Source organism: Vulpes vulpes, chromosome 8 (genome assembly GCF_048418805.1).
Source record: "Vulpes vulpes isolate BD-2025 chromosome 8, VulVul3, whole genome shotgun sequence".
NCBI classification, from domain to species: Eukaryota; Metazoa; Chordata; class Mammalia; order Carnivora; family Canidae; genus Vulpes; species Vulpes vulpes.
This window is the reverse complement of record NC_132787.1, coordinates 72,228,106-72,250,767: the sequence shown is the minus strand read 5'-3', so window position 1 is coordinate 72,250,767 and position 22,662 is coordinate 72,228,106. Positions and strand designations below refer to the sequence as shown.

At 52.1% G+C, this 22,662-nt stretch overlaps 1 protein-coding gene across 1 annotated transcript in view; it reads right to left on the bottom strand.

Annotated features, from left to right (window-relative positions):
• Positions 1–125: 125 nt before the first annotated feature.
• SH2D6 (SH2 domain containing 6) overlaps positions 126–22,662 on the bottom strand; it is a 26,089-nt gene continuing 3,552 nt past the window's right edge. Inside the window, exons 4-19 of the mRNA XM_072718822.1 lie at positions 18,310–18,445; positions 17,793–18,255; positions 17,634–17,718; positions 6,344–6,508; positions 6,137–6,260; positions 5,491–5,549; positions 4,776–4,842; positions 3,837–4,138; positions 3,319–3,379; positions 2,864–2,942; positions 2,697–2,727; positions 2,546–2,570; positions 2,045–2,100; positions 1,697–1,780; positions 1,368–1,526; positions 126–734 (exon numbers count right to left, since the gene is read on the bottom strand). Of these exons, the coding sequence (XP_072574923.1) occupies positions 618–734; positions 1,368–1,526; positions 1,697–1,780; positions 2,045–2,100; positions 2,546–2,570; positions 2,697–2,727; positions 2,864–2,942; positions 3,319–3,379; positions 3,837–4,138; positions 4,776–4,842; positions 5,491–5,549; positions 6,137–6,260; positions 6,344–6,508; positions 17,634–17,718; positions 17,793–18,255; positions 18,310–18,445 (2,013 nt within the window). The 3' untranslated portion in view covers positions 126–617. The remainder of the gene's footprint in view (positions 735–1,367; positions 1,527–1,696; positions 1,781–2,044; positions 2,101–2,545; positions 2,571–2,696; positions 2,728–2,863; positions 2,943–3,318; positions 3,380–3,836; positions 4,139–4,775; positions 4,843–5,490; positions 5,550–6,136; positions 6,261–6,343; positions 6,509–17,633; positions 17,719–17,792; positions 18,256–18,309; positions 18,446–22,662) is intronic.

Sequence of the window (22,662 nt, the reverse complement as noted above, 5' to 3'; positions counted from 1 at the left end):
TTCCTGCCCTGGCCTGGCCCCCACCGCTCCATCACTCCCAGACCCAGTCTGTACCCTGGGACACCTAAGGAGCTTCAGGAAGGCCTGACTGGGGCCATCTCTGCCTCGCTCAGCAGATTCAAGAATTCATTCAACAAGCATTTATTGAAAGCACACTGTGTACATCGCAACCCAAAATGCCAGCCCTGTGCTAAGCCCACAAGAGAATGTGAAAGGGTTTACTTTGTGTCCAAGCAGTACCCCTGGCTGGCCTCCTGAGGAGGCTCAGCTTCCTGGAGGAGGCCCTTATCCAGAGCAGCTTGGGAGGCCCTAGTAAAGAGGGCAACACAGCCATGAGTGGGGCCTGGGAATGGGGGCCTTGCCTGATCCCGGCTTCCTAGCCTTGGAGATACAGCAGGGAGGGGCAGTGAATATGGGGTGGAGGCTCAGGGGTTCTTTCTGCTTCTGGATAACCGTTCCCAAAGCCTCTCATCCAGGCCTGCAGGGACTGGGGCAAGGGAAGGGGAAGGCCTGGAGGGGTGGAGACCTGGGAGCGGTGAGGGGGAGACAGCCCAAGGTGGCGAGGGCAAAGAGCAGACTATGGGCCCAGAGGTGGGTGTGTATAATCTGCTGGAGCATCAGGGCGTGGTGGGGAAGAGCAGGCAGGTGAGCTGCCGGCTGCCGCTGTGTCTGTCCACAAGAGGCAGGGGGTGCTGTGAGTAGTGCTGGACCATGGCAGCCACAGAGGGGAAGAGCTGGACAGGACAGAGGACATCGTTGAGCTCCCCCCTCCCAGAGCTTCAGGCTGGGGGAAACTTCCTGAAGGAACTGTGGGACTCTGGGGAGGGGGCTTGCTGATATTTGGAAGTTCCATTGCCATTTTGTGCCCCATTCCAGGCCTCATGCAACTTTCTTGCAACTGCACCTGAGGGCGTGCTGTTAGCCAGGCTTCTATTTCCGAGGCCTGGTAGAAATAACTCTAGGGCTCTGTGTCTACCCGGGTCCTCCAGCATGGTCACCTCAGCCAGTATCAGGCACAAAGTCGAGTCTTTGGCACAGACAGGAGTCTGGACTTTCTGGGCCCTGCTCTCCTCCTAACTGGGTTCATGGCAGGCACAAATGCCTGCCCCCCACCCCCACCCCCCACCCCCAACCACCACCCCTGCCTATTCCTGGGCAGACTGAGCCCTGCAGAGGGAGTGTCTCCCCTACAGGAGAACCAACCTCGGGGAAGTAATTTAAGTCACTGGGCTCTGTCATTTCTACCCAGTCAAGAAAAAAAGTGCAAAATGTGATTTTTCTCCTGGGCAAATGCACCTGGCTGGACCCAGCACCCAGCTCTGCTGTGCCCTCTTGGCTGCTAGTCTCCATCTTCCTCCAGCACCTACCTCCTCATGGTTCCTGCCCTCCCGACCCAGGGCATAGTGGCTCCCGCCATCCAGCCGACGGATGGGAATGTTGAAAACCCGGCCATGCAGAAGCACTGCCAAGGTAAGGGGCTGGGAGCCCTGAGGCTCCGAGCTGGGGCGCACCGTGTAGGCCCCATCCTGTGGAGGAGACCCCATCCATTGACCTCATTCCCAACTGTATCCCTGCAGCCCTGACCCACAATGGCCAGCACGTCCCACTGCCCTCCCCACTCCAGCTGCTCAGTCAGCTGGAGCCCCTGAGCAAAATGGTTTCCGAAGAGGCCTGGGGAGGGGCTGCAGTTGCCCACCTTTCGGAATCGGAGCAGGGCACTCTCAACAGCATGGCGGTCACGGGTTCCTGAGTACCAGGGCTGACCCAGCAGGCTGCCGTCCTGAACATACACACACAGCTATTCAGAGACGTGCCAGGGCACTGGAGGGGGGCTGGGGAACACAGAACCCTGGACGGCAGTTATTTGTGGTCACATCTGCCTTCCCCAGACTGGGTCTGCGCAAGCAGAACAAAGATGCGGCTGTGCCTGGTGCCCAGCATGGTGCTGCACACACACGCTCATGTGTTCCTAGCCAATGGTGGACTCCAGCACAAGAGGGTTCCCTGTAGGCCTCCTCCCAGCCCTCTCCCTGCCCCTCCTCACCTCAGCAGCTGGGGTGCTCCAGGTGGGTGCTCTAGAGGAAAGAGAGGATCTCCTTCCTGCCAGAAGAAGCAGATTACAGAGTGGAGGCTGGGGGTGGTGGGGTGGGATTAGGCAAAGAAGGCTTTGGGCCCAGCTGCAAAGGGGGGAGAGGTTAGAGGGTGATGCAGGTAGGCCTGAAGCCCAGAGCAGGGCCTAGCGCTTTACCCCTTCTCTCCAGGTCTCAGGCTCTGATGGAACCTACTAGCTAGGTCACATGTGACCTCCAGGTGGGGGATGATCTTGAGGTACAGGCTGGGAGTTTCCTACTTTGGTGTGGACCCTAAAATTGCCCAGTGAGATCCCCTCAGGCCTGCTCTCAGCTGAAGTCAGAGCTGCAAGGAATCCCACAGGAAAGTGGAGAATGAAGGGCTGGGGGTAGGGGGAGTCTGTGGCCTATAGGGCTGTGGCCAGGGCAGGCTGCCAGGACGACCTGGAGTCCACGCTCAAGATGCCTGTACTTACCTTTAGAGGTGGCAATCGCTGCTCCCTGGGACATAGGAAGGCTGGTCAGAAGAGACTCGGTCCCATAGGCCCAACCCTGGGCCCATATTCCCTCCCTGAGCCTCCTACCCCCCACCCCAGGTCACTTCTCCCCTGGCTGCTAGCCTCTTACATTCCGAGCTTCCTGGGGGGCTACAGTGGGCCTGTGGGGGCAAGTTGGGAAAGAGAGCTCAGATTTTACCTCCTTTAAGAGAAAGAGCCCAGTGAACCCAGAGATCGCAGGGTCAGAGCTGGGAAAGACAGACAGACAGACACACACACACCCTGGTGGGCACTCACTTGGGCACCGCTGATATCCTTGGCAGTGAGATTGGCGGCATCAGGACTTGGGAGCTCGGAGTCTGAGTCAGGGCCAGGACTAAAACAGTGAGGGCAGGCTGGGCTGGGCTGCGCACCAGGCAGGGACATCCATGCTGACCAGGGAGGGGTGCAGATGCCTGCAGGGCCTGCTGCTTCTCAGCAGCCTGGGCTCTCGGGGAGTCCTTCTAACCAGAAGGAGTGCTGTCCTGCCAGAACAGCTGGGAAGCCCCATACAGCCCTTGCTTTAAGTGGTCCCCCCTACTGTGCACAGTGGCGGTCAACCTGGACCAAAGGCTAAAGGGTGTCTGAAGGCAAATGTGTATTGGTGGAGTAGGAGAGAAGCCAAGGGAAGAAGATAGAACCAGAATGTGTCCTGTTTTGAGCAGCCGAGGGCCTCAGGGCAGGAGGGATCTGGGATTGAGGGAGGTGTTCACCTGGACTGGGCTCACACTCCAGGTAGAGATCCTCATCAGATTTCTTTGGAAGACCTGGCACCTAAGGGTTTGATCAGTGAGTAGGAGGGAGGATGAAGCCATCACCGGTGTGTGTGGGGAGGGGAGGTGGGATGTGGGGGGACAACTCCCACCCCCCTCACAAGGTGGACCTTTTTCTGAGAGCTAGCTAGAATGATTGAAGTTACTCCTTTGTCTGGGAAGGAGCACCCATAGGCAGCTTCCCCTTCAGAGGTGCCTGTGGGCCCTGGCTCTCCTAGAATGTGGGTGTCCAGGAGGAGCTCTGGGCAAACTCCTTCCCCAGGAGCACTGGGCAGCACAGGACAGCTGGCTTACACCCTGTCAGGGGCCTCGGGCAAACAGGAAGCTACTGACTCTGCTCTGAGCCTTTTTCCTTGGTTTCATGGATATTTCCTGGCCCTCCCAGGCCCCCTACCCTAATACTGCCAACTTCCTAGCCAGAACTCTAGAGGGTGAATGGGGATGGAGAGGCCACTCACCACTCTGGCAGGTGCAGCCAGCTCTGGAAGGAAAAGGAGAAACCACCAGTCATAAGCACAGGGAGAAAGGAATTCAATGAAACTCAGGCTGGAAGAGTGGAGTGTCCTCCGGACTTGTCTGAGAGGATCCTCAGAGCCAGCTTTGAAGCTCCAGGAGAAAGCCACCCTGAGCTCCGACCACCCCCTACTTCTCACAACCCCCGGGGTGTTGCTCAGCTTGACTTCCTGAATGATTTGCCAGGCTTGCTCCAAATGACTTTGGACTGTTTCAAAAATCAAAACCACCCTCGAGGTCATGAAGGTTTACCAACCACTGAGCACAGTAAACATGAAAGTGCCTCAGGTTAGCTGTCTGACCTTAGAGAGAGATTGTCCTTCCTGGGCCATTTTCAGATGAAAACATGCTGGCTGAGGCCCCTCACTATCCCGACATCCCAGGGTTCTGGGTTCACAGGCCTCAGGGCCCTCTGCACAGGCAGTCTCTGGACAGTGATAGCAATCATGACATGATGGAAACCGAGATTCGTGGCCAAAGGGCCTCTTTGGGGATGACACTCAGATGGGCTTCAATAGTGAGGGTCCTCCAGGCGGGCAAGGCTGCCCTTCAGATCTCCTCATCCCGGAGCACCCCTTGCCTGGCACTGGGATAGCAGCAGACGCAGAAGAGGAGCTGGGATTCGGGGACTCTGCTTCTTTGTGATCTTAGGCAAAGCATTTCTGGGCTCCTGTCCTCAGTCTCCTCCTGAACTGCCTGCCTTAGCGGGCATGGGGACTCAGCAGGTAAAAATGAGGACCCACAGGGGGTGGGGGGCAGTGCAGGACCAGGCAAAGTGGGAAACCAAGTAACCTGAGCTCAAGTCTACCCGCAGGGGGCCAGGATTCCTCACCTCAGGGGGGAGACAGAGCAGGCCTCTGAAAGAGGCAGGACATCCTTCTCACCTGGCTTCCCGAAGGGGAAGGGCTGTCCCTGCTTCCTCACCTCCCACTGACTCTGTGCTGCCTTCAGCTGTGGGCACAAGGGGGCGAAGAAGGAGGACAGGGTTGGCGGTGGGGGTAGGGAGGGGAACTGAGGCAGGGGAAGGGCGAGGATGGCGGGCTGGGGTGCAGCGAGTTGTATTTATCTGTGTCGCCTGAAACCACTACAGCAAAGAGCTAATGGACAGAGGTAACTCGTTGCCTCTCTTCTTCAGCTCTTCCTTTGTTGTGAATCTCTGCCTGTTTTTCTTTTTATTCCAATAAAATCTATGATGAAAGTGGTAACTTCCGAGACAGTAAGCTTTTCTCAGCACAGCAGGCCTTTCGAGCTGGCACTGATGGCAGCACAGTGAGGGATTTCTTCACTCTCTAGGGAGGGGTCCCCAGGCTCCAGGGAGCGATGGCTGAGCCTGTCCGGCCTTCTCCAGCTCCAGAGGAGGGGTGAGTCCTGGGGGACGCTGACATGCAGGGGTGGGAGGCAGGGAGGGCCAGCCAGGCAGGTGGGAGCCACAGGGGCTAACAGGGCTCCACTTCTGACACATATAATTTTGGGGGGGCCTCTTGATTGCAGATATGGGGGAATCTTGTAAATGAGATGCTTCTTCGATTTACTCCTTGGGAAATGGTGGCCGGGGTGGGTTGAGTGGGGAAGGAGGGACTTGGGGGGGTTGCTGTTCACCATTGTGGCCTGGGACTTCGGTGGCGGTGACTTGCACAGGCCCAGGGGTCCAGGGTGATCTGGAAAAGGCCCCAAGAATCATGAGTCGGTGGATTCCTCCCACATAGGTTCCAATCTCCCCCCTCCCCCCCACCTAGCCTGTTTCCTCCTCCCCCCTTCCCCTCACTGGCTTCCCCACAGCCCCGTCTCCATGGCAACTGGAGCAGGCCAGTGCTCCTGCCCCCACCTGGCCTAGCGGAGGAGCCCTGGGGGTGGGATGCTAGCAGCAGCCAGGCTCTCCTGGCATCCCTGCCCTTGCTTGAAGAAGTGAGCGATCTCAGAGGAGGCCCCAGGGACCCTGTGGGGCCTCCTGCTTTCCCACTGTTGCCTTGGTGACAGTGCCCCTCTCCCCTTCCCTCTCTTCCTCCTGCCTTTCTCCCTCCTCCCTCTGCCTCTCCTTCATCTCTCTCTCTCTCTCTCTCTCTCTCTCTCTCTCTCTCTCTGCCCAGCCCAGAAGCTTCCACAGCTGACAGCTGAGGCCTCCCCTTGCCGCCCCAGTACAGACAAAGGGAGAAGTGGCAAGGCCTGCGCCCTGCCCTCTTTCCTTGCGGGGATCCTCTGTCCCGCCTCACGAGTCAGCTCCCTGCTTCACCTCCCCAGGCCTCACCCAAGTACAAAGAGTCCTCCTTGGTGCCGGGAAGGTGGGCAGGAGCAAAACTGAACGGCAGAGCCTCACAGGGGGGCGGCTCATATTTATCTTCCTCCTCCTCCTCCTCCTCCTCCTGAGCTTTCTGGAAGGAATAGGAGAGGGGCAGGCACAGTGGTAGCCACGTGGCCCGCCTCCCTCCACCCTAGGCTCAGCAGCAGCACTTACCTCACATCTCCAGGTCCCTGGCGCAGGCAGAGGAGAGGGGATGGGGGCGTCTTTGTTCCAAGGTGGGGAATCTGGACAGGGGAGTGATGAGACTGGCCTCCCCTTCCAGCGCCCTCCAGCCCCCAGTGACGTACTCACTTTCCCCAGTATGAAAAACCATCTGCACTTTTACAGTGGGCCTCACTGCTTCATCCAACTCAAAGGAATTATTCGTGATGAGCCTTTCCAGCACTGTAGCAGGGCCAGTGAGGTAGGCATTTTGAAAACAAAGGGGCCTCCCAGCTAAGGGCCTGTTCCACCTATGACAGGCCACCCCACCACGTGCACCGCAAATTCTGAGCAAGACAGGTGGAAGAGCTAGGCCCTGGTGACTTAGCAGTATCTGGGCTCTGATGGACAGGAGAGGTCCAGAACCACATGGAGGAGACTTTATGTGCAGGGGACCCCATTCTTCTGGGCCCCTCTTGCCCACTATCACTTACCTACACATCTGGGGGGTGGAAGGGGTGGCCCCAACCTGCAACCAGACTCTAGTCAACTCTGTGCAAGAGGCCTTAGAGTTTGTGTCAGCCAGACACTACACAACTCCCAGGACATCCACATCCATGACTATGTGAATGGCACCCCCCCCCCCCCCCCTGCTCGGGGGAGTTGTGTGGCAGTCACCTGGGACCAGGGCAGCAGGAAGAACAGTCTGGAGGCAGAGCTAGTACCTGGTGGGTACACAGCTGGAGGAGTTGGTGCCCTAACAAATCTGGTAGTGGGGGAGCACTAGTGCTCCCAGTGGAGCAGAGGTATGTGAAGGTCTCACTGGGCCAGTAGGGGTGTACCCAGGAAAGGGGCAGTGAAGTAGAGACAAGAGAGGAGGCAGAGGAAAGAGAGGAACCTGAGTACTCACCGGAGCTTGCTTCCCCTGAGCTTGTCCTGGAAAGAATCAGGAAGGGGCATTAAGGGGTAGTCAATGCAGATAGGATACCTCTCCCTGGGAAGAGTCCCGGGCCCCCAAGGGTGGGCAGGTCTGTGCACCCCCGGGCTGCCCCAGAACCAACTCTCACCATGACCAAGCTGAAGGAGGTATGATTCCTATGAGCCTAGGCTCTACCACAAATAGCCTGGGGACAGAGGCCCTATTATTCTCATCATTTGCATCTCACAAGCACCAGGAAGATGGGTCTGCTATGGCCTCTAACCTCAGACCAAGTTGCCCCAGGAGGTTCCTGTAACCTCCCCCACACTGCCTTCCACAGCTGTGGTCCCAGTCTCCAGCCCCTCTGATCCACTGAAGGAAGAGCTCTCCCCTCTACTCCAGGGCCTCAGGCCCACAAGGCTGGGCCAGTGCTCAGAGGCTTCCTGCAGCTCTCTGATCAGTGCTTCCTCCTCCAGGGACTCCAACTCACTCCAGGATCAGCCAGCCTGTCCTTTCCCAACTCACAGTTGGGAATTGACATTAATGGGCAAATCTAGTTGAAAATGAGAGACATTATTTTCTAGTTGAAAATGAGAGATTCTCCTTGCACTTTTCTTAAATGCTTTATGCTTGCTATCTTTCCCTGGTGAACGATGATCAAAGAAATAGAAGTTAGTGAAAAGCTCAGAAATATGCATATGTATTTAGTTCGACAGGTTCCTTTTTTCCTTTTGATGTATTTATTCATTGAGTAAATATTTATCAAACATCCTCTATATGCCAGGCACTGTTCCAGGTGCTGAAGATGTTGTAGAAAAACCAAAGAAGGAAGTATGTGTATTTCCTGCTGGATTCTCACAATAGCCTCATGATGCAAATGCCAGTTTTATCCTTGCTTTTCAGATGAGAGAACTAAGTGTATTAGATTAGGCTACCGTCACAGAATACCACAGGATGGGATGGCTTGAACAACAGAAATTTATTTTCTCACTGTTCTGGAGGCTAGAAGCCCAAGATCAGTATGCCATCAGGGTGAGTTTCTGGGGAGAAGTCTCTTCCTGGCTTGCAGACAGTCAGCTCCTTGCTGTATCCTCACATGGCCTATGCTCTGTGCATAAATGGAGAGAGACACTCTCATCTCTTCTTAAAAGAATACCAGTCTTATTGAATCAGGGCTCCACCTTTATGACCTCATTTAACCTTAATTACCTCCCTAAAGATCCTGTTTTCAAATTCAGTCACACTGGGGATTAGAGCTTCATATGAGTGGAGGATGGGCACAATTCAGTCCAGAGGTTAGAGGCTTTGAGGAATTGAATGACTTTCCCAAGGTCAGACAATTAGTAAGTATTAGAGGTGTGCCCATCCCAGAGCCTGTGCACTGACCAGTGGACAATCCTGTATCTCATCTAGGGTTGAGTCCTTACCCTTCTTTCCTGTGATGGAATTAGACACAGCAGTAAACATGACCTCCATAAGGAGCCCATCCATGACTTCCAGGTGTTCTATTACTTGAGTGAATTTTGGGACTGTAATATCTGAGAAGTTTGGGGGTAAAAAAAAAAAAAGGCCTGGTGTCTGACTTTGTTTAAACCAAGGATTGATGGGGCACTTGGGTGGCTCAGTCAGTTAGGTGGCTGCCTCAGACTCAGGTCATGATCCCACGGTCCTGGGATGGAGCTTCACATCAGGCTCCCTGCTCAGTGGGAAGCCTGCCTCTCCTTCTCCCTCTGCCTGCTGCTCCCCCAGCTTGTGCTAGTATGCTCTTTTGCTCTCTCTTTCTGTCAAATAAATAAAATCTTTTTAAAAATAATAATAATAAAAAATAAACCAGGGACTGAGGAAACAGAGATGAGGATCGTGAACATAAGATGGAACTTTCTTATGTTTGTTATTTTGGTGATGTCTTGGCTGTTGGCAGAAAGGAGAAGTGAAGTCCATCTTTGAAGACCATGGGGCTAGGACTCTAGGGAGAGAGTGCCAGGGTTGGAGCTGGCCACAGTCTTCAGAGAGAAAGGACCGGATGATTCCTGGGACTTGCAAGCCAACATGCATTTAAGAAGCTATGAAAAAGGGATCCCTGGGTGGCGCAGCGGTTTGGCGCCTGCCTTTGGCCCAGGGCGCGATCCTGGATCCAGGATCGAATCCCACGTCGGGCTCCCGGTGCATGGAGCCTGCTTCTCCCTCTGCCTGTGTCTTTGTCTCTCTCTCTGTGTGTGTGTGTGACTATCATAAAAAAAAAAAAAAAAAAAAAGCTATGAAAAATCACTGGGGTTCCTAAACAGGGAGCCCATGTGGTAGAGTGGGAAAAACTGAGAAAAACGAAAACAAAGAATCCAGGCCTGGCTCAGGGACTGGAGTCTCCTCCCTTACCACCGCTCCCCATTTGACCTTTGTTCCATGTTTGGACCCTAATGCAGAGGGCAGGCTCCCTTACCGAGGGGTCCCCCTCTTGGTCAGGGTCAGCAGGTCAAAGTCAGCAGGAAACTCTAGACACCACCCCACTGAAAACCCAAACTGAGTGGGTTTCCTATCAGTATTGCCCCCTGCCCCCCGCCCCACCTTCAGGGCTTTGCATAGGCAAATTCTAGGACCTGGGTGAGTGAAATGGGCCCCGGGCACAGAGGATGGAATTGTGCCATCTGGGTGGGGGCACTGGCCTGGACAGATCCAGGAGCAGGGGGTGAAGGAGGCCTGCTTCATGGCTTCATCTGGCTATCTGTCTGTGGGGTGAGGACTATGCCTCTTACTAATTACACAGGCAGATTTGGACAACCTCTTTCTCCTCTGGCACAGGATTGCTCTGTGCGTAACCATAGCTATTCCCTCAGGATGAATTCCTAGAAGTGGAATTGCTGGAAGCTCACATTTTGGTTGCGAGGCTCCATTGTCAGCAGCCGAGAGCCTATTTTAGGGCCCTTTCATGGCGCTTAGTGATTCTCCCCATTTTCAGGGCCCTAGCTACTGATCTCCAATGAGAACAGGCTGTAATTTGCAGGCCCAGGATAGTCTAAATCCACCCTAAGAAAACAGCTCTCTACAGCAGTGTTCCCCCTATTTGCATGATCACAACAATCGCTGGAGAGCTTGTTAAAAGACCTTGTTTCCAGACCTTCCCTCTGATCTTAAGGATTGGCTGCTCTAGGAGGGAATTGAGACTCTGTATTATTACTATTATCATTTTAAAGATTTATTTATTTGAGAGAGAGAGAAAGAGCATACACGTGCAAGCAGTGCAGAGGAGCAGAGGGAGAGAAGCAGACTCTGCCCTGAGTGCGGAGCCTATCGCAGGGCTTGATTTCATGACCCTTGAGATCATGACCTGAGCCGAAACCAAGAGTGGGATGCTTAACTGGCTGAGCCATCCAGGTGCCCCCAGGACTCTGTATTACTTTTAACAAACATCCTAGATCAATTTTATGATCGGTTTTGGGAAATGCTGTTCTACAGAAAACAGTCTGAGAACATGTGACTTCCAGGACATTTTTAGAGTCACATATTGGGGGTACCTGGATGGCTCGATTGGTTAAGTGTCTGCCTCGGTCTCAGGTCATGACCCTGGGTTCTGGGATGGAGCCTTATTTAGGGCTCCCAGCTCAGGGGGGGGGCTGCTTCTCCCTCTCCCTGTGCTCCTCCCTCTGTCTTACCCCCGCCTTTCCCCCTGCTCCTGTGTGCTCTCTCAAATCGATAAATAAAAGTCTTAAAAAAAAAAAAAAGAATCACATATGAACTTTTGCTTGTTCAGAACACAGGAGTCCCCAGCAGAGGAAGAACATGACACAGACTTTGCCCTCAAAGGGCCCTACTGAGTGATGGAGAGGGCACACCCAGGGAGATGTTCAATCTCTGAGTTTCGGTTTCCTCTTGAGTAAACTGGCCATGTCAGTAGGCATTCCTTTCGTGGAGGAGCTCCTGAGGGTCAAATGTGGTGATGGAACAAGGAACACACAGCACCCACATGATAAATATCCCTGAGACAGTGGTGCCGTGTTTGATGTGGTTGTTGCCAGCAGACAGGGCAGGTGGTGAGATCTAGCCAGGATCCATGGTGTAGCGAAGTGGGCAGCACTCTGAGGAGGAAGGGGGTGGCTTTCGAGGACCCGGAGGAAGACAGTAAGCAGGCTGTGGCCAGAGGTCTCAGGGGTGAGGGAGTGCAGCATGTGGCGCAGGAGCTGCTGAGATGGGGGTGGCAGGACTCCTGGAGCATGCAAGGGGACATGTGCCATTCTTTCCAGCTGGTGAGCATGTCCTGCATTTGGGGTATTCTCCATCTTACGAATCCTGATTCCATCCAGAGGAGCCCCATGAGGCCTTCCCAGCGTCCCTTGCAGCTGGAGTGCAGGTGTTTGGCCAGTCACACGCCCCCATGTCAGACTTCGTATCTGAAGCAGGTACCAAGAAGAACCCGCTCTGAGGAGGGGATGACAGCTCTATCCTATCTCCAGAAGCTAGAGGTTGAGACCCTAGTGGCACCCCAGGGACCAGGGTAGCAGTGTTGGCAAACACTGGTGTCTGCATCAAGAGGTGCCTCCACTAGGCCAACTTGGCCGTGACCTTTGGGACACTGCTCCTGGGTGTTTCTCTGGTCCTCCTGGAGATGCTGTGAGCTGCAAAATATTATTTATTTATTTATTTATTTATTTATTTATTTATTTATTTATGTATTATTTTTTTCGCAGAATATTTTTAATAAATTATTTTCCAGCGGGGATCCCTGGGTGGCGCAGCGGTTTAGCGCCTGCCTTTGGCTCAGGGCACGATCCTGGAGGCCCGGGGTCGAGTCCCACATCGGGCTTCCGGCGCATGGAGCCTGCTTCCCTGCTTCTCCCTCTGCCTGTGTTTCTGCATCTCTCTCTCTCTCTGTGTGTGACTATCATAAATAAATTTAAAAAAATTTTTTTTCTAAATTATTTTTCAGCCTAAACTAGCTAGGGTGGATTTGTCTTACCTTCACTTAAGAACTCTATGAGTTGGGGGCACCTGGGTGGCTCAGTGGTTGAGCATCTGCTTTGGGTCAGGTCATGATTCCGGGGTCCTGGGATCGAGGCCCCACATCAGGCTCCCTACATGGAGCCTATTCTCCTTCTGCCTATGTCTCTGCCTCTCTCTGTGTGTCTCTCGTAAATAAATAAATAAAATATTTAAAAAAAGAACTCTTAAGAGTTGAGACTATTGAAGACCAAACTGTGAAGCCAGATATGGGTGTCTCCTAGAAAGGTGAAACCAAGTAGAAAGAAGTGTCTTAGCTTTATCTTTCCATCTTCTTGAGATTGTTTTTATGACAAGTATTAATTTTTTTATCATTAAAAAGATCAGCCAATACAAATGCAAACAACAATAGAAGAATGAAGGGAGGGAAGTGGGGGAGGAGTGACCAGGATTTCAAATGTCAGGAGGTATTTGGGGGAAAGAAGCACTTGGGAAAGGCAGGGCCCTGGGGGTGGCCAAGGGGAGGTTGTTTGGGTATGGTGTCACCTCAGGACAGTCAGCTTTCCCTTAGCCAGGAAAGTACTGGGAAATGTGGAAAAAACCCAAAAGGTGTTGATAACGTAGGAATTCTTCTCCCAAGGAAATGGGAATCCATAGGGGCAAGCAGAAGCAGGGGGGGTGGGGGGGGTGAGTAGATAGTAGAACTTTCTGAACATTGGGTAGGGCCAAGTCTGTGGCGTGGGATGGCCAAACATGCAGGGCTGGGAAGGGGAGACCTGGAAGTCATAAACAAGGTCCTGTGAGGGGTCAGGGAGAATGAGTCCTCATGATATTTTTACCTGAGCAGATGGAGCCTGAGGCCAGTGGAACTCTGTGGTTGGGTTAGAGCAAATGTCAGGGACCTCGCCCTCTCCCTAAAAGTGATACCAAATCGGGTGTGTAGGAGGATGTCTCTGTGTTTTCCTGGAGGCCCAGAACACTAGCTGCCCTCAGATTTTCCAAGGGTTAGGGTGGGGGCTGACAATTGACGCCAGCTTTCTTGGTCCCTGGGGTAAGGAGCACAAGCTGGGACCACCCTGTTTCTGCTTGGCCCTGGTGGGCCTGTCCCACACCCCCTGTCCTTCCCTCTTCCGGAACCTTTGCTCAAGCAGATGTTGTCATGCCACAGCTCTGCCTAAAACCCATGAGTGACTCCCCCTGGCTCCTCGAATGAAGACCAAATGCTTCTGGTTGCCCTGTAAGTTCAGGCACGTACCTGTTTCCATTCTCCCCACAGACTCACTTGCCCTCTCTCTGAGGTTACACACCATGAGGAGTGTTGCCCCTCTGCACCCTGTTGACTTAAGGAAATTTCAGTTGGAAGAAATTTAGATCTTTACTCAGTCCTTAGAGAATGCATAGTGAAACACAGTAAAAAGGACTCTTCTCAATGTGTGTAATACTTCCGAAAAATTTTACCCCGCCCCCCCATCCACTTTCTTCAGCTCTGCAAATGGCAACACTGTCTTCACAGATGGTGGAGGCACATGCTCCTTCCCTAAACCGCAGCCCTCTCCCCTCCACCAAGGCCTGATTATGCAAATCATCATAACTTCTTAAGCTATCTTTAAACTTGATCCATTAGCCCACTGCCCAGATTCTAGAAGGAGCACCTGCATAGGGAGCCCAGGAGGTGTCCCAGGATTTGAGAAGCCTGGGTAAAGTGGAGGTGGGAGGCAGGATGGTTGCAAACATAATGTTACATTGCTTTTTTCATCCCTTTCTGGCCTCAAACGGGCTCCTTTTCTGGAAGCTGCACATTTGCCATTCTTTTGCTGGAACACTCTGGCCCCTTTCTTCCTCTTTCCCCATATAAGCCACAGCTTATATGACCCTCAGCAGGGGTCCCAGACCAGGGCACTCTGTCTCCCCCAACGACACATTCTCTCTTGTGGCTCCCACATAATATTTCAGAGCTAGACTATAGACTCCCACTCGACTGTAAGCACTCTAAATGGGGAGCGACTATGTCTGTTCAGTCCAAGGCCCAATTCCAAGTGCCCAGCCCACAGCTTGGCACACAGCAGGCTCTTAACAAATATTTGTTGTAGGTACATATTTAAATCTCACTCAAAGGCTGCCTTTCTGTGAGCACCTACTACGTGCTAGGCACTGGCCCCAACATTGGAAATACTGCACGGAATGGCAGAAAAAACAAAATCTCTGCCTGTTGGAGCCTACATTCTATCAGGAGAGACAATAAATAAGAATTAAAAAAAAAAAATGTGTCTCTGCAAACATCTTTGGTGTCCCTCTCCTTAAAGGCCATAGCTTGTTTCTTTACTGCCCAGCAGATACCAGCCACTAGGTCTAGACCGAGCGCCTGAGGCCTGCAGACAACTCCCCTCCCTAAATGCAGATGGGTTGCCCAGAGGACTCTTCTCTGGGTATCTGTGACTGATGGTGCCCTTACCCTACTGGGTCCTTTCTTCTGAGTGTGTGTGGAGGTATCTACCCCCCCGCCCCCAGCTTCTCATTCCTCCACCCCCACCCCTCTGGACAGATGAAATATGGCCCCACTTAGGTCTCCCTCTTCAGCTCTGAGCCAGAGCCAGGTATCTGCTATTCCCAGAACGTCCTTGTTCCTTCTCGGTGAGCCGAGAGATTATGGAGAACCGGCCTGGCTTTTTACCTCCCTCTCGGAGACTCCAGGCACTGCCGCTAGCCGGAAGTGTCTCCATCCCCACATCCTTCCTTGATGGGCGTGGAGGGCCCAGAGGCCACCCTCCCCATCTTTACCAACGGAAAAATTGAGACTCAAACAGAAATGGACGCTGGGCCTTGGGCCAGGGCCATGCACTGCTATACGCAGGACTAGAGTCCTCGTCCCGTCACCCGGTCGGGTCCGCTACAGGACCACAGCAGTAGTTCTACGGGGAAGGGCGACCCCTGGTGGTGAGGAGAAGCGTGGCTGCCTGACCTCTCCGGGACTGGCCCACGGAGGAAGGGGCGTGGCCCGCAGGACCGCGGACTAAGGTCTACCACCTGCTGTTGATGCGAGGACCTTGCTTTGAAACTGGGCAGAAATCTGTGAAGCCCTCTACAAATGCAAGATTTTAAAAGTATGTACGAATAAGATGGAAGGTGTTATTAGAACAAGGAGTTTCTGGGGCACCTGGTGGCTCAGGTGGTTAAGTGTCTGCCTTTGGCTCAGGTCATGATCCCAGGGTCCTGGGATAGAGGCTCCCTGCTCAGCGGAGTCTGCTTCTCCCTCTGCCTCTGCCCCTTTCCCCGGCTTACGTGCTCTCTGTCTCTCTCAAATAAATAAAAACTTAAAAAAAAAAACAATGAGTTTGTTTATGATTTTTTTAAGTAGTCTCTACACTCAACGCTGGGCTGGAACTTAGCCCCAAGATCAAGAGTCATATGCTCTACTAACTGAGCCAGCCAGCTACCCCTCTGTTTATTGTTTTAAATGATGGTTTTAACCATCTTTTACTTAAAACATTCACGTGCCAAGGATAACTCTGTCAAAATATGAATCTTGCAGTTGCTTTGAGATGTGTAACCAGGATAAGTATGGGTACTTTCATGTATAAAATACGTATGGTCCTGAGTCGCTCCCATGGCCCTGAAGGGGGAAGAACCCAACCTTGGGTGCCCCTTACACTTAGCCACATTCCCTATAATGATCTAGTTAACACTGTCCTGGACATTACCTGTACCCAGTCAGCTGGATCTCAGGAAGTAGGGATAGGCATTAAATAGCTTTTGGTACATCATAGCCAAGTGACACAGGCTCTGATTCAAGAGTCCAGTGCTCAGCCTCGGAATGCAGAAATCGCTGTTACAGGAGAGAATGGGCTCTTATTAGAGAATCCAGGGACTGGGGCAAGGCTGTCTCCAAATTTCTTTTTTTTTTTTCTTTTTAAGATTTTATTTATTATTTATTCATGAGAGACACGCACAGAGATAGAGAGAGAGAGGCACAGGCAGAGGGAGAAGCAGGCTCCACGCAGGGAGCCCCATGCAGAACTTGATCCTGGGACCCCAGGATCATGCCCTGGGCCTAAGGCGGTGCTAAACTGCTGAGCCAGCTGGGCTGCCCTGTCTCCAAGTTTCTTTCTTTCTTTCTTTTTTTAATTTATGATAGTCACACACAGAGAGAGAGAGAGAGAGAGAGAGAGACAGAGACATAGGCAGAGGGAGAGGGAGAGGGAGAAGCAGTCTCCATGCACTGGGAGCCCGACGTGGGATTCGATCCTGGGTCTCCAGGATCGGGCCCTGGGCTAAAGGCAGGCGCTAAACCGCTGCGCCACCCAGGGATCCCTGTCTCCAAGTTTCTATCTATCTCTCCTCTCTAGGCCTAGAGGGACGACTCAACAAAAGGCTGGTTGTCTTAACGAGAGTACTTGGATGGGATGCCTAGGTGGCTCAGCAGTTGAGCGGTTGATCACGCCTTGAGCTCAGGACATGATCCCAGAATGCCTGGATGGAATCCCATATTGGGCTTCCAGCATGGAGCCTGCTTCTCCCTCTGCCTATGTCTCTGCCTATGTCTCTGCCTCGTGTGTGTGTGTGTGTGTGTGTCTCATGAAGAAATAAATAAAATCTTAAAAAAAAAAAAAAAAGTACTTGGAAAATCAGGCCTATGAGAACTTCCCAGACAGAAATGGGTATGCTTAAAGACCACCTAACTAAATAGTTAATATGCCCCCCCACCCCTGCTACCAAGGGAACCTGGGTGATCTACTTTGAATATCATTTCTGAAGTTGTTTCTAATTGTTCCAAAACTAAATGGAATATTTCTAGGAAACAGCTGGTCTCGACCTAACCACAGAAGAATACAATCTCACTGACATTACAGAGTCATGGCTATACCTTCATAAACTAGGTATTTTCCTATCAACCTCTTTGATCAGGGACACAGCAGTACATGATCAGATCAAAAAAGCTGAAAATAGGGTTGGAGACAGAAAGTCCAATATGTTGCTGGCCACTGTGGTGTCACTGCTCCCGATAAGGTGTAACCTGAATCCCCACTTGGGAGCCAGAAATCAGCTGAGAAGAGAGGCCTCTGGAGAGAGACTGCCGTGGCCCAGGCGGGTGGATGAAGTGGGGCCTCCGCACAGCTCATCCACTGAGCAGACTGACTGAGCTCCCGACTTGTACTGAAGGGATTGGGTAAGTTTCTTCTGTAACGCCTCGGAGGATCCTTGGGTAACCTGAAAGTTAGGACAAGAGTCTGGCGCTTGCCCCCAGCTGTGAGCAGAGCATTTTGAGGGAGAGCATACTGAAAGAGAATGCCCTGCTTATAACTTCCCGACAGCCTCTCAGCCTTACCAGGCTCTGTCATGTAAATCTGATGCCTGGGCGCAGGGCACCGACAGCGGTCCTACACCGCGTTGGGGACATCGGGGCACACATTCCAGGCGCCGGGGAACCCAGGCCTTCCTCCAGCTTCTCCAGGAGACCCGTAGGCCACACAAGGCCCCTAACAGGCAGGCGTAGTCCCGCCCCAGGGTAGGGGCTGCTCCTCCCTCCTGGGAAAGGGAGCTCCTGCAGGCGAAGGAAGGAAGGTCAGGGAGGCGCACTCAGCACCCCTCCACCCGAGGGGCCGAGCCCCCACCCACCATCCCCTTCCTCCAGCAGCCCAGGCTGGCGGGGGCGGGGGGGCGGGGCGAGCCAGAGAAGGAGGTGAGCGGAGCAGGAGGGCTCGGACCGGCGCCCCACGGTCGAGCCGGGCGTGCAGGGCCAAGGAGCCCGGCTGGCGGGGACAGAAGTGCCGCCTCTCCGGAGGAGGGGAGCCCCGCTCCGCGGGGGGCATCCCACCGGGCGGGCCACTCTTCCCGGCCTGAGCGCCCGGGTCTCCGAGACCGCCCCTCAGCCCACTGCTTGCTGGGACTTGTAGTTCCTGGGGGGCGGGGCTCGCACGGCCTGTGCGCGGGTGTGTCTGCGTGTCCCGAGAGCCGCTGTTGCGACCCGGTCCTGGTGACCGCATGCCCGAGGGCCCGCTGGACCTGGGGGTGGCACTGAGGTCTCGAACCACAGCTCCTGAGGCCCCGCCCCGTGGCCCCCTCCTACTGGGACTTGCACCTGGGGGGCACAGGGCCTGGCGGGGGTGGGGGTGGGGGTGGGGGTGGGTCCCACCAGAGCGGAGCCCAGCATTGTGCCATCCTTTTTCCTCGTTGGCCTGGATCAGGGCGGTAGGCCTGGCACCGGACTCGCAGCTCCGGCCCGGCTTCCTGTTGCTCTTTTTGCAGTGGGCCCACTGCCTCAGCAGAACCTGCAAGACCAGCCTCCAGATGGGTAAACTGAGGCACGAAAAACTGCGTACTCTGGCTGCAGTTTGCCCTGGTGTCAGGCCAGCCAGGCCTTGGTGTAAACGTGGGAGAGGAAAGGCCAGAGTGAGGACTTGGCCCGGGGAGGCCCAGCCCAGGCCTGTGGGCCACCCTGGGCAAGAGGAGGGTCCAGGGCCCTTTTAGTTTTTAAAAGAGTCTGTAATCAGTGCTGTCTCAAAAATGATGAACAGACTCGCCCAGGACTGGCTGAGCACGTTAGAGCTGACTCCCTCATAGGATTGACAGATAAGATTTTATTTGCCAAATTTGGCAACCCTGTAGAGGGAGCTCAGGAAGGGAGGAAGTTTCTAGTGAGGAAGAAAACCAGAAAATGGGGCAACCCTGGCCCATAGATTTGCTTTGAGGATTACATAAGCAGAGTAGTATATTCACAGACTTGTGCAACTATTACCACAATCTAATCTTAGAACATTTTCATCACCCCAAAAGGAAACTGGTGTCTATTAGCAACCAACCCCTGAACCCCACCCTCTTATCCCCTCTAGCCCTAGGCAACCATTAATTTACTATTTATTTCTACAGATTTGCCTGTTCTGGACATTTCATGGAATCATATAATATGTGATCTTTTGTGATGGGATTCTTTCATTTAGCATAATGTTTTAAAAATGCATCCAGGTTGTAGCATGTATCAATATTCTATACTATTTTTTGCAACTTCTTGCAAGACTATAATTATTTTGAGATACTTTTTTTTTTTTAAGATTTATTCTCATGTTTATTCACGAGAGACACAGAGGGGCAGAGACCAGGCAGAGGGAGAAGCAGACTCCCTATAAGGAGCCCAGTGTGGGACTTGATCCCAGGATCCCGGGATGCCAAAGGCAGATGCTCAAACACTGAGCCACCCAGGCGTCCCCCAAATTCTTTTCTTTAAAGCAAAGTATCTAGAGGGTGAACAGAGGTAGTTTGTTACAAGTGAAAGGACTGCCAACTGGCACTAGCATTTGATGCTGAGACCAGGATGGGCCCTGGGAAAGGAGGAAGGAGTGCAGGCCTGGTGGGGAGGAGGTGGGAGTGTCTGACACAGCCCAGCTCCACCTCAGGAGGCTGTATGCTGTGAGGGTTGGGAGGATCTCACTACCAGGCTCCCAATCCACCTTTTGCCACTAACTAAAGGGATTCTGGAGCAAGTTTTTTTGTTTTGTTTTGTTTTACCTTACTTGGCCTCCATTTCCTCATCTGGAAATGTAAAATGTAAATGTAAAAGGGAGATAATAATAAAATGATCTACTTTAGAGAATAAATGAGAGGATTAAAGAAGAAAATCATATAAAGGGACAGCATCTGGATAGTGCCAGCACTCAAGATTGTTAGCTCTTATCATGAGCTTACAATGGTGTTGAGGACCCAGTGTGACCCTGGCTTTGAGGGGATAAACCAGCCCTTCCTCCTGCCCCAACCACCTAGTGCCCTTCTTGTCACCACAATGCTCCACTGGAGCTCCTCCTGGCCTGCTCATTTATACTGTACTGGATGAGTCACACTTTCCAAGGAGTCACCAAGAAATTCCAGCAAGTCATGCCCAGAATGTCTCTGAGCACCCAACAGCTTTATTCAGAAAATATGGTGGTCCAGACTCCTGGCCAATCCTTGGAGCTGGTTGAAAGGATCTAGGAAGATTCATTACAGATCAAATTTAAAGGCTAGATGCATTCTGAATCAATGTCTTCAAAGGAATATTTTGGGGAATTTTGATGCTGGAATTTTTAAGTGTTGCAACGGATCCCTTCCAGTTTCCCAGGATGAGAAAATACAACTGCTCAGCCTGAGCTGTGCCTCTGGATTGAAGTCAGAAGACCCAGAAGGGACTTTTTGTCTGGTGTCTGCATTTTACAGATGGGAAACAGACTCAGAGAGGACCATATGGCAGGGTAGTTAGAAGCCAGGTTGGGAACTCAATTAGGGAGAATCTTTTGTAATTCCAAGAAATTCTTAACCCTGAAGATCAATCCATAAGCCCGGGTCCATGGACAGAGAAGCAGAGAGCTGGCCATCTTGGATGGCTCCAGACCTTGGCCAGAGCAAAAATAGCCAAATCCAGAAGTCAGTGTCAGATGCCTCTCTCTCCTGGTTTTTTCAACCAGATGTTTGTCCTAGAAGTGATTTATTATTATTAATAATAATAGTAGCACCTAACATGTGTCCAGGCCTTTATTTTTTTCAAAGAGTTTCCCATGGGTCATCTCACTGGATACCCACAATTCCCCAAGATAGGATGACGGTTTTATTTTCCTCCCTTCACAGGTGAGGAACCTGTGGCTCAAAAGGTTTAAGTGACTTTCCCTAGGTGACAAAGTACCTTGAGGCCACACTAGAATGTAGGGATTTTGCTCTCTAGACTGCTAATTAGTATAAAAATTTAGTTAAAAAAAATTTTTTTTGAGTGTCTGTACCTGCTATGTGCTCTGCTGGGTGCTGGTGTCTGGGGAGCAGGTATTTCTTGGTCCCTTCAAGGTCCTTCTAGATAGACTAAGAATCAAATTGACATGAGACAGATTAACAGGAGAAAATGAATAGTGTACATATGGGGAGCCCACACAGACATGGAAATTCCAGAGCCAGCCAGGCAAAATGAGATCTAGATGCCATTCTGAGTTAAGGAGAAGGAGGTAGGGTTTTGGGATTTCAAAGGGAAAGAATGCAACTCACAGGCAGATGAAAAAGAGTAAAGGTTTGATAAACAAATGTTTCCTAGGCCACTCACAAACAAGGGGACAAAGAGGACTTTGATCAGAGATGAGTTGGCTAGGTTCCTAACCGTCTACCACACCTAGTTCATAGGATAATGTAGTTGTTGATGGTGATAGCTGTCTTCCTGGAACAGGTCCCTATTTAAAACTTTTTAGGCATTTGCTGGGGAAAAGGGGTAAAGAGCTTTTTCTGGATCTGCTGGGTTTTGATTGCTTTTTAACTCAATATGGTCTTCATGCCAAAGTGGCCCATCTTGTCATGGCCTGCCTTTGGACTCTTCATTTCACAAGGATAACCTAATGTAGCTTCTGGACTGGAGGAGCCAACAGTGTGGTGGGAGAGGCACATGTATAGCAGATAATAAAAAGGGATGATGGCAAGGGAACTTTCTAGGGGGGTGGAAGTGTTTTGTATCTTGGTAGGATATAGGTTTATATGGGTGTTTGCATGTGCCAAAACTCATTATGCTTATGATTTGTGCGTTTCACTGTAAATTTTACCTAAAAATGTAGAAAATGAGAATGCTCTGGAAAGACTGTGTCTAGCTGGGCATTGGCAGGGCACAACCATTGGGAAGTGAGCCAGGGCAACTAGGTTTTCCGTAGATACAATTCCACTTTTCCTAGTGGGGCGTGGTTGAAAAGCTTTCCCATGGAGGCTGTAGACCCAGGTGGCCTAGTAGCCTTGATGCTCAGAGCACCTGGAGACTACAGTGGAGGGAGGCAGAGATCCCTGTTTCAGGGGACAGATATTTCAGCTGAGTCTGCAGGGTGAGCAGTTGACTAGAGGAGGGTGGACAGGGGGAGGGTCGTTTCTTTTTTTTTCTTTTTTAAAGATTTTATTTATTTATTCATGAGAGACACGGGGGTGGAGGGCAGGAGAAAGAGAGCGAGAGAGGCAGAGACACAGGCACAGGGAGAAGCAGGCTCCATGCAGGGAGCCCGACGTGGGACTTGATCCCGGGACTCCAGGATCATGCCCTGGGCCGAAGGCAGGCACTTAACCACTGAGCCACCCAGGGATCCCCCGGGAGGGTAGTTTCTAAGCGCTGCTCAGTGAAGTGTCATTGCCCAGCACAGTCCAGATGGAAAGGGGTAGAACCAAGCTTTTAACTGCTTCCCTTATCCCAACCTGTGTTAGTAGGCCTCTGAGAAATTCAGGCTGGTTGGAAAATCTTTTTACAAATATATTTTAAAATAATTATAATAATAATAATAAAATAAATTTTATTGGGGCACTGGGTGGTGCAGTAAGTTGAGCATCCAACTCTTGGTTTCAGCTCAGGTCATGATCTTGGTGTCCTGGGATCGAGCCCTAGAGCCTCAGGTTGGGCACCCTCAACATGGGGTCTGCTTGGGATTTTTTTCTCCCGCTCCCTCTGCCCCTCCCTCTGCTTGTGCTCTCTCTCTCTCTCTCTCTCTCTCTCTCAGATGAATAAATAAAATAA